Source organism: Ostrinia nubilalis, chromosome 18, assembly GCF_963855985.1.
Source record: "Ostrinia nubilalis chromosome 18, ilOstNubi1.1, whole genome shotgun sequence".
Taxonomy (NCBI): Eukaryota; Metazoa; Arthropoda; class Insecta; order Lepidoptera; family Crambidae; genus Ostrinia; species Ostrinia nubilalis.
Genome location: NC_087105.1, coordinates 804,709 through 815,478, shown reverse-complemented (window position 1 = coordinate 815,478; position 10,770 = coordinate 804,709). Strand labels below are relative to the sequence as shown.

The window sequence follows — 10,770 nt, the reverse complement described above, 5'->3', positions numbered from 1 at the left end:
TATCAGAATAATAAAAACATGATACTTCCTATGAGAGCTATCTCAAGCGGAGTTGCATTTTATATGGAAAGGGTTATTGAAGTTTAGCGGAAGTAATGTCCATCTTTCAAAATTCGTTTCTTGAAACAAGTCGGATTCCTGAAAAAGGAGATACCTAAATGTTCTTTAACTTTTTTCCTTTTACTTCTAATTGGTTTTTTTTTTACAATCGTAACACTATTTATTGATGTCATTAGTGTCACTTCAATTTGACAGTTCACTACTCGTCAAAACGGAAGTCACTGCCCCGTTTGTTTTCAAAAGTTGTTTTGATTAGTAATATCTATATTTATTCACTTGCGGCCTTATTTAATTGTGATAAATGTTAATTAAGTTGCAATTACTCATTCGCGCGCTCATTAGAGGCTTCATTACCCAGTGATTTCTCAGCAAGAGTGGTCGACATGGGTGGTTCATTGAAATGTTTTTTGTTTTGTATTTTTGCTTTATTTATTGGCACGGAAAGTAAATATGGGTATGTGACTTGGGTGGGCAACAAAGCTGAGATAACCGTGACTGATTATTTCGCGGACATCCCGGATGTTCACGTCGCAAAGGCTACATACAGCAACGAAATCAACAGCACTGGGTTCGTTATTTTTCTTTATCTACAGCTACCTACAATATTAATATTGACCGCCTACTACCATCATCCTGATAATTATTATCAGTGGCACAAAAAGCCATTTATTAACAAGGAACTAAAGTAAAACAGCTGTGTTTAATAATGTAAACATGATGATTTAAATTGGAAGGAAAGATCTCAATAATATTAGTTTTAAAATAGGATAGGTCATATCACACATAGACTTTGTTTATCTATCACATAATTTATTTATTTATTCATGAATAGAACGGTAGTACCAATTACACTATTCAAACAAGACGTAACAAGGCTCAGAATAACATTTAAGTAGTTAAAAACAATACTTTTAATCATATGCCATTTAAACCTGCAAGTACCTACCTTTTTAAAAGTATTGTGCTTATTCTTAAATTTTTGTAATTAAAAACTTATTGAATGTTTTGTTAACAACATTTTAGCTGGGCCTTCCTAGAGTTGCACACGTCAGGGGACTCGAGTGACGAGCAGCAGGCTTACGCGGCCGGCTACCTGGAGGGCTTCCTCACGCGGGACCTCATCTGGATGCACTGGCAGAATGTCTTGAAAGGGTATGGAGGCAGACCTGTTTATTAAACCCTTGATCTCAAAATATTAAACTCTGTCTATAATATAGTTAAAATTCATATAATAGTTATAAACTTACAATGTGTATAAGATCAACAAAATAAAATTTATGTTTAAAGAACAGCAGACTGAGCCACTTTTGCATGTATTGTTGAGTGTGGACTGTGGACGGAGATCAGGTCTTTAATATCATTATTAAAAATAATTCTCAAAATTGATGTCAAAAGTTGCATTTATTAAATAATAATTTGTTATGATTAATAATATAATTAAACAATTTAAATATTGACCTACATTATGTGGGTCAATTATGGCACATGTGTTCCACAATTCAATATTTGTTATAGGTATTGCTACAATAAGACAGACATCTGCGGCCTCATTGAGGAGTTTGTGGATAAGAATGAGGCTTACATCGCCTCCATGGTGTCCCAGCACCCTAATGATGCTTACTGGTATCAGGCAAGTGAAAAAAAGAAATTAACAACTTTTTTTTTTAAACAATAGCATATTAAAAGTTACTATAATTAATTAATACTGGTTGCCATCAGCATCCCAACTAATATTATAAATGCGAAAGTAACTCTGTCTGTCTGTCTGTCTGTTACGCTTTCCCGCTTAAACCTCGCAACCGATTTTGATGAAATTTGGCATAGAGATAGTTTGAGTCCCGGGAAAGAACATAGGATATTTTTTATCCCGGTTTTTGAAACAGGGACGCGCGCGATAAAGTTTTTCTGTGACAGACAAAATTCCACGCGGGCGAAGCCGCGGGCGGAAAGCTAGTATAATATAAACAAAGGAAGTGTTATTTATGAGGAAAACATTGTTTATCATGAAGCTTTGACTCACATATTGGTATCTCTATTCTGAAAAGAGGAATCCTTTGTTTATACATATTTACCTAAACCTAATTTTAGAACAAGTTGATATAGAGTAGGTAAAAATAAATATCTTCTTTTGTAAATATTTCATATTCAAACTGTTGCAGATGAAACTGTACTACATTCAGCTGGAAGGTCTAGCGATTGGGTATAATGAGGCTACCAGTGACCCCTACCAGCTTCTTACTGTCAGAGACATAATGTGAGTATTTAAAGATAACAACTCTTATTACGAAATTCGGCGACGTTTCCGACCTTTAGGCTAATGGCGCAATTTTCACCCGCGCCGTGAGTACTTAGAATAACCGCTCCCGTGAGTTTTGAAATAAAACCGCAATTCCATAACCGCCGCGGGTGAGGGGGAAAATCACGCTGTGAGTTCTTAGCCTTACTTGGATTGTTTGCCCACGTAGTTAGGTTGCCTATCGAGAACTTTTCTGCCCCAGTGGCCATCAGCTCTACGAGCTGTGCGCCGCCCAGTACGTCTATCAGCACTCTACATACACAATCTATTTTTTTACAACCCTATTGAAAAAAATATTAAGAATCGGATGAAAGTTTAATTGGCGATTGAGATTCTTTTGCCAATTTTCTCAGCACCAGTCGATGAAGTTGCAGTAAAGCAAAGTGAAAATGTCCTCATATACCTACTAATAAAGAATTTTAATTTCCAGATGGATAAACATGCTGGGCGACCTGGACGAGCTGGCGTTCGCGCTGACGATGCCTCCGGATACGCCCGAGGGCTTCCTGTTCCCGGAGCACTGCTCGGGGCTCGTCAAGCTGCTGCCCGACCTGTCCGACCTCTACGTGTCGCAGGTCACGTGGAACAGGTCAGTGGACACCCGGCCAGGATGTATGTTACAGGGCAATGAACACCTGCTTCGAGTTCGACCTGTACGTGTCGCAGGTCACTTGGAACAGGTGAGTGAGCACTCGATCTGAATGTATCGCAAGTCACGCGGTACTGGGCATTGAACACCTGCCGTGGATCTATGTGTAGCATGTGACGTGGAACTGGTGAGTGGATACCCGACCTGGATGTCTCTTAAGTCATGTGTTACAGGGTGTAGGGCACCTGTGTCGACCAGTATGTGTAGGTCACGTGGAACTAGTAAGTGAACGTCTAGTTGACCTGTGTCTCAAATCTATGATACAGGGCAATGAACATTTGCGTCGACCCGTACGTCGCGCAGATCATAGATGACAGGTTAGTGAACATCTGGTTTACCTGTCTTTCAAACCAATGGTACACAGCATTTGCTTCACCTGTACATCTAACAGGTACGCGGCACAGATATGTGAACATTAGCCGACTTTTATGTCTCGCAAAACACGCGGTACAGAGCAATGAACATCTGCGTCGACACAGGTCGACGGTCTTGCAAGTTTGTACAGGGTAATGAACACATGACCGACCTGAAATCTCGCAAGTCACATGACACAAGGCAATTAAAACCCGGCCAACCTGTGTCTTCACGCGGTACAAGACAGGGTAATGAAGACTTGGGTCATAAAATAAAAAAAAATCATAAAATTTATTTATGTTGCAAGTATTCGAATAGATTACAACTTCTTTTAATTAAGTTGGTGCGGTCCAATTCAGACTTACTATTATAGTTATTATTTGGAATGAAATGTTGATAAAGCTTTATTTTCCCAGCTACCAGTCAATGCTGCGCTTCCAAAAGATGTACGTGCTAAAATACCGGATAGCGCCCGGAAGTAATGAGCTCATTCCGGGATACAAGATGTCACTGTCGTCCTACCCTGCTTTTGTGCAGGTAAGTGATCATGAAATGATGAAGTTTTGGTGGATGGAGGAATAAGAGAGATGCCACAAGGGCGTTGACGTCAGATTTATCTAGAACAACGGAGCGGCAACGCCCGCAATGTCAACGACCGTGTGGCATCTCTCTAACTAAGGAAAGAGGGAGGCCAAAATGCCGATGGGTCGACTTGCACTGCGATAAGGCATAAGCCTAGGCGCAGACCACTGATTTTTAGTTGGCCGATAATTGGGCCAGATTCTAATTTGTATGAAGAATCGGCCGATACCAAATCGGTGTAGGTGCGCACTTCCATACATGTTCATACTGATCAACAGCCCGACTCAACTATCGGCCAACAAAAAATCGGTGGTCTGCGCCAAAGCTAATATGAGCTATTAGATTTACGGTCGGGTGGGGACGGGTATCTATTTTGAAATTATCATATCGATGATTCGAATTTCAATATTTGAACCAATCACAAACTTGTAAATTGTTTTACAGAATATTATGTATAGCCCGTTTCATCCACGATTCCTACCTATCTACAGGGTGGAAACATTGATTTTTTGGATAGATAGAGCTTATTCTGTAACCTATTATTAATACCGTTTGATAGAGCTCATGAAGCACTTTCAGGATCAGTAACTAGTTTATTGATATCTTGTATAGTTTAGAAAAAATCGAGTGAGATCACTTATCGTTTCCACCCTGTATATCCTATCAATTTTTGGTCGAGGGAAGCGCGGGGTGCGGGGAATTTGATCTGACCAATCCGAGCGTCATTATTGTAGTGTGCGTGTGCACTCATGGATAATTTAGCGTGTACCGATAACGCTCAAACATTAGCGGAAGAATGGTGGGGCGCGTCTTCTTCATTCTTTAACGCCGTAGCATACGTGCCATAGACAATAATGTGGTCTTCAGTCCACAGACGACTTCTACATCCTGTCGTCGGGGCTGGTGGCGGCCGAGACCACCATCGGCAACAGCAACCGCACGCTCTTCCGCCACGTGCACCCCGTCGGACAGGTGAGATAATAAACAAATAAATAAATATCCTTGGACATGTTTACACTGCGCCTGATGATGACAGATGACTGTTGAGCTAGCTTCACTGTTACAGATTTACAGGTCAATGTAATATTTGAATACAGACACACATACTATACTATAGTCTGGTCCGTGAGCACGTAGAATTTTGTCCAATGACCCCAAGCTACCCATCCTTATTGCTCGCGCGTAATTATGTTGCTATCGCGCTCGCACACTCACTGCGGGCGCGCGTCGCACAGTCGCGACAGCAATATAATTACGCGCGAGCGATAAGGATAGGTAGCTAGGGGTCATTGGACAAAATTCTACGTGCTCACGGACCGGGCTTTACCTACCTCTTGTTAAATGTCTGCAAGCGAGACAGAAAGCAATTGTCTTGTCAGTTCAACTACCCAAGACGTCAGCGCAGACAGCTTATAAAAAAAATGTTTTGATGGCCTCAACTTTCTTTGCGCATCGTGTCGTGATACCTAGTGGAAGCTGAAGTATAACGTAACATAATAGCCTTAGGTATAACGCAGTAACAGTGTAATATCTCAAGTGCTGCAACATAGCGTTATGTGGCAAATATAGCGAAAAATAACGGGTTGTTTTGCCTAGGTCCTGGAGTACGCGCGCGCGATGGTGGCCAACCGGCTGGCGCGGTCGGGCGCCGACTGGGTGCAGCTTTTCCGCAAGCACAACAGCGGCACCTACAACAACCAGTGGTGCGTACGAGCCCTTGAAATCATGTAGCGTGTACGGAAAGGACGTGCCACATTCGAGGTGGTTAAAGGATATGAAACACTGGATACTTTCTGTGGTTACGCCTAAGTGAACGCAGCTTACGCAGCCCGCATCATGTATGATGAACATTGTCACGGGTAAGACAATCTGTCAGCGGTCGTGAGTTCGTGACAAGGCCATCTTTCAGCGGTGCGGTTTGCTTTCTCTGCTTGGTGCCCGTATATATTTTTTTTTATGTGACAGGAGGCAAACGAGCAGACGAATAGTCATATTGCATGAATATAAAATGCATAGAAATCGACAATGTTGTTCATGCATAATATGCGGGTTGCGTTCTTGAACTAACCGCTGAACGCATCAAATCTTTAAAATCGAATAAACCTTTTAAGCCGGGTCCAGACGAGTGTAACGCGTAATGAAATGTATCGTGTAATAATATGTAGTGGAAATAGTATGGGCAGCACTTTACATATTATATTTAATGCTCGTAGTGCCGTAAAATTCGGGTTACACTAAACATTAATAATAATTACACTGGTCTGGACCCGGCTTTAAATACTGCATCTCATATTATGTACTTATACTATTGCAATCAGGTACATAGTGGACTACAAAAAGTTCAAGCCGCGCACGTCACGGGCCGCGGGCGTGATCAAGCCGGGCCTACTATGGGTCGTAGAGCAACTGCCGGGCTACACGGAGGCTGCTGACTTGTAAGCGAACTTAGTCCTTATGCGTGTAGAGATAAAGTTGTGTTTATATTGGCACGTGACACACGGTGGGCGTGGTCAAGCCGGGCCTGCTGTGGGTCGTGGAGCAAATGCCGGGCTACACGGAGGCTGCTGACTTGTAAGCCAACTTAGTCCTTATGCGTGTAGAGATAAAGTTGTTTACTTTGACACGACGGGCGCGGTGGGCGTGGAGATAAAAATTCACATTGGCGCACGGTGAGCGCCGGGCGTGTCAGTAACATCAGAGTAAATACAAATGAGTAGATCATCTTCATAAAAACGCCCGAGCGCGGTTTGTATGTGAGCGCGCCAATACGTATGCGGCGCGCACGCACACACTGACAAAATTTAGCGTGGATTAGCGGGGAGGTCGTCATGAGGTGCCCCGAATTTTGTCAGTGTGTGCGTGCGCGCCGCATACGTATTGGCGCGCTCACATACAAACCGCGCTCGGGCGTTTCTATGAAGATGACCTACTCATTTGTTCACTCTGGTAACATTGTATCAGAACGTCGCGTGCGCACGTCACGTGGCTACTGTATTTGCACTAAAATCTATGCTTAATCTGATGATAGATTAAGCTTGCCCTGCAGAATACCTTTTCACTCGTGCCTTGAAGTCCTTATGATTGTATAATTTCGGGAACACAAAAACAAACAAGGAATTCCACTTTTAAGCAACTGTTTTTAAGGCTTGTTTTTGCCACGCCTTCACTGGGCGTCACATGTACAATATTATGTTCTTGTCAACCCTTACCCATGTGACATGCAATAAATAATTTGAATTTGACGTCCCATTGCAATTTGCTCTACCCCCAGAACAAGCCTGCTACGTCGCAGCAGCTACTTCCCTTCGTACAATATCGCGTATTTCCCGCGAGTCTTCAACCTGAGCGGCGGGCAGGTGCGCGTGGACACCTACGGCGACTGGTTCGGGTACCACACCAACCCGCGCGCCAGGATGTTCAAGCAGAAACAGGTGGGTTTTTGTTTATTTCTTCCTCCAGAACAGGCCTGCGGCGCAGGATATTACCGTGGAAAACAACCCTAGATACGCCAATGAACCCGTGCATGCTTAGAATGTGCTCAGTCGAAAATAATCGCATATTGCCATGATGAAATGTGGTCTGAGCCACTCCACAGTGCCCCGATTGCGCTATTTTTTAACGTCTCCAATACATTGGCGCTTCTTCACCAGTTGCGCTCCGTTTTTCATTACAGCTGAGGTGGTAAATTTCACGCGCAAACAAAGACAAAACAACGGATTTAATCACTTTCCATTAAAAGTCCGAATACCTTATTTTTTCACTAAAACACAGCAAATGTTCGTGAAGGCGTTTGAGAAAAAGTAGCTTCCTATCAGCTTTTACACAAAGAAGCAGTCGTTTGAATTAGCTGTCAATGCGACACCGCGATACGAATTTGTGATTTTCTTTCGTCGTCTAGTCGCGTTGTAGTTGAAAATATTTAGCGCAATCGTGGCCTTGGCAGATGTTCAAACAGAAGCAGGTGGGTTAACAGCTTGTACAGGGGGCTATGTTCAGCAGTGGACGTCCTATGGCTGAAATGATGATGATAGGGCTTAGGCCTTGTCCAGGAGGGTGAATTCGCCGCGAATGTCATCACACACGCGAGTCGAATTTTCAACTCGCGCTGCTAGTATCTCACCAACGCGATATGCGACGAATTCGCCCGTCTGGACAAGGTCTTAGTGCGAGTTTACACCAAACGTCTTCGCTGGCGACTAGGTAAAAAAATGACAGTAAACGTATGACGGATTGTACAGCGTCTCTAGCGGATACTTTCAAGAACTAAAATCTTCATAGATTTTTTTGGTTGCCGATTTGAAGATAATAGTACTAACTCATAGGCTATGATACTAATCGTTACATGACATGTCAGGGACCAGGCTCCCCCTGGAAAACAACCCTAGATACGCCAATGAACCCGTGCACGCTTCGAATGTGCGCGGACGAAAATAATCGACTTTTCCATGATGCAGTGTAATCTGAGCCACTCCACAGTTGCGAATGACACTTATACCGTGCAGCGGCTCGTATATTGGCTTACTTTTCTTGCTAAATAGACCCTTATTTCCATCCCCAGGCTGACATCAACAACCTAAAAGACATGTACGACACAATGCGCTACAACGACTTCAAGCACGACCCGCTCGCGCGCTGCTCGCAGTGCAGCCCGACCTACAGCGGCTGCAACGCTATCTCGGCGCGCAACGACCTCAACCCCGCCGGCGGTGAGTGACGTCACACGACCCGCGACACTACAACGTCGCCGTTGCAGCACTGCGTTAGGGTTTCGACACGTGGTGAACCACTAACGACGTAAGGGTAGTTTCACACGACTTCGCAGTGGCAGAAGTACCGCCTTCTCCCTTGGATTTGTGTCGTGTGAAACCACCTTAAACGAGCTCGAAAAACACAGTGATAATTTTTATACGTCAGTGGTAAATACGAGATCAATTATTTGGAATGATGTAGACAACTGACAATTGCACTAAAATTAATAATTAAAGTTTTATTATGATATCATCAAGACGTGGCATCAAGAGAGTTACAGTTGTTTGTTACGAATAATCCTTGTTACACCGAATTTCATTGATTCATTTCAAAGTTCTGCGACATGAATTAAAAAAAATGAAAATTAATCTCTAAGTGTATTACGTTAACGGCCATTATTGCTTGCAGGCACGTACCCGTTCCGCGCGCTGGGGCACCGCAGCCACGGCGCCACCGACGCCAAGATCACGAGCGCCGGCCTGCGCCCCGCCTACCAGTTCATCGCCGTCGCCAGCCCCACCTACAACATCTCCCGGGGAATCCCGCCCTTCGCGTGAGTATGCAAGAGGACTGAGGAGTCCCTTTCGTCCAAAGATCCCCTAACCCGATCCCACAGGGGATCCCCGTGAACTCGTCTGTTTATCAGGTAAAGGTAGAAGTCACAGTCGAGATGCTATTCAGGCGACCAAATGACCAAAGTTAGTACCACGATAGCCGAACGGTGAAGGGGTCGGACTGGCCGACTCGTGATCCGGGGAACGCAGGGTCTCCGTCGCCGCTCGACTATTGTGGTGAGCTCACTCGTGACACAAGCATATTTAGCTTAGTACGAGGGGCTAACGGGACTATTAGTTATTTGTGAAATAACAAATTTCTAATAATCTTTTTAAAAAATACAGGAACACACAACACGCTTGTCGGTCAAGTGGTTGTCGTTGAGGTTTTTCATAGTTGCGCTTACTAGTTGGTGCCACTCACTGGCTAGAGAGATCCGGTCACTTGCTTATGGTAAGACAGTAGTGCCAACTGTGGCGAGTATGTCAAGGGACGGAAACCTTGACATTACCTTATGCAAGTGCTTATGGTAAGACAGTAGCACCAACTGGTAAAAGCTGAAGCGGCAGGTCTACGGCGTTTCAGCATTCAGTTTGGCGCCACTGTGGAGTAAGTAAGGTACTATCACTCGCCAGTGGCGCCATAAGGAAACCGTTATTATTAATCATTTTTTCTGCAACGCATAGATTCTCTAGCATGATTTACGTTCAATGCAATAACTTCCGTCTGATCCTCTTGCAGGTGGAGCGACTTCGACTTAGGTCCCACGATCTCCCACGTGGGCCACCCCGACCGCTGGATGTTCCCGCCGCTACTCCACCGCTGGGAGTGGGAGTGACCTCGAAACATCACACTTATTAGGCTTTGTAATCAACTCAGTCTTGTTACATACGTCGCATAATGCCTCTCTACAAGGGGGATTCTCCATTATCCACCTCAAGCTGTAAACAACTTTATTGATAACATAATATAATTTCTTATGAGAATGCAGCAGTGAAAATGACTATTATTTAAAGTTATAGTTTAAATTCAGCTAGCAGCTGTAAACAGCTAGAAGGGGCTAGAGATTTTTATGAGAAAATGACTTGTTTCTTGGGAATAAAATAAAAATCCCAAAATCTCATTTACATGTTTCATAGGGGAATACCAAATGCAATAAAGTCAATACTTATCATCATAGTAATATATTGAAATCAATAGTTTTATAACTAAGTTTTTTACATTATTTACGATAAATAAATCAAGTTTTACAAATAGTGTTTTCTTTTAAGTTATTGTAAACACCAATAAACCTTTATATACAGATTCTTATATTAAAACAGTACTAGAACCGTGATCTGTGGTCCGAAACAAATATTAAGTTTCAGATCAACTATTACTACTTACAAATACATAACATAAATGTTCAAATATCTCGAGCAATACAAATCATTATCTTTACACTGTTTCTAATAATAAACTTTGACAATACTTGATGTCAATACAAATACAAACTGCACAATACTTGATGCAAGCAAGCTTCTCA

At 43.1% G+C, this 10,770-nt stretch overlaps 2 protein-coding genes across 2 annotated transcripts in view; one reads left to right on the top strand and one right to left on the bottom strand.

The window, feature by feature from the left end:
- Nucleotides 1-10,770, bottom strand: part of LOC135080467 (viral IAP-associated factor homolog) — a 189,970-nt gene that overhangs the window by 70,302 nt on the left and 108,898 nt on the right. The gene's annotated exons all lie outside the window — the stretch shown is intronic.
- Nucleotides 253-10,499, top strand: LOC135080461 (putative phospholipase B-like 2). Its single transcript, XM_063975098.1, has 13 exons — nucleotides 253-628; nucleotides 1,084-1,212; nucleotides 1,576-1,690; nucleotides 2,220-2,314; nucleotides 2,787-2,945; nucleotides 3,776-3,896; nucleotides 4,809-4,913; nucleotides 5,538-5,644; nucleotides 6,260-6,376; nucleotides 7,213-7,372; nucleotides 8,500-8,647; nucleotides 9,099-9,243; nucleotides 9,987-10,499. Exons 1-13 carry the CDS (start codon nucleotides 444-446, stop codon nucleotides 10,081-10,083), a joined length of 1,683 nt encoding a protein of 560 aa, XP_063831168.1. The 5' UTR covers nucleotides 253-443; the 3' UTR covers nucleotides 10,084-10,499.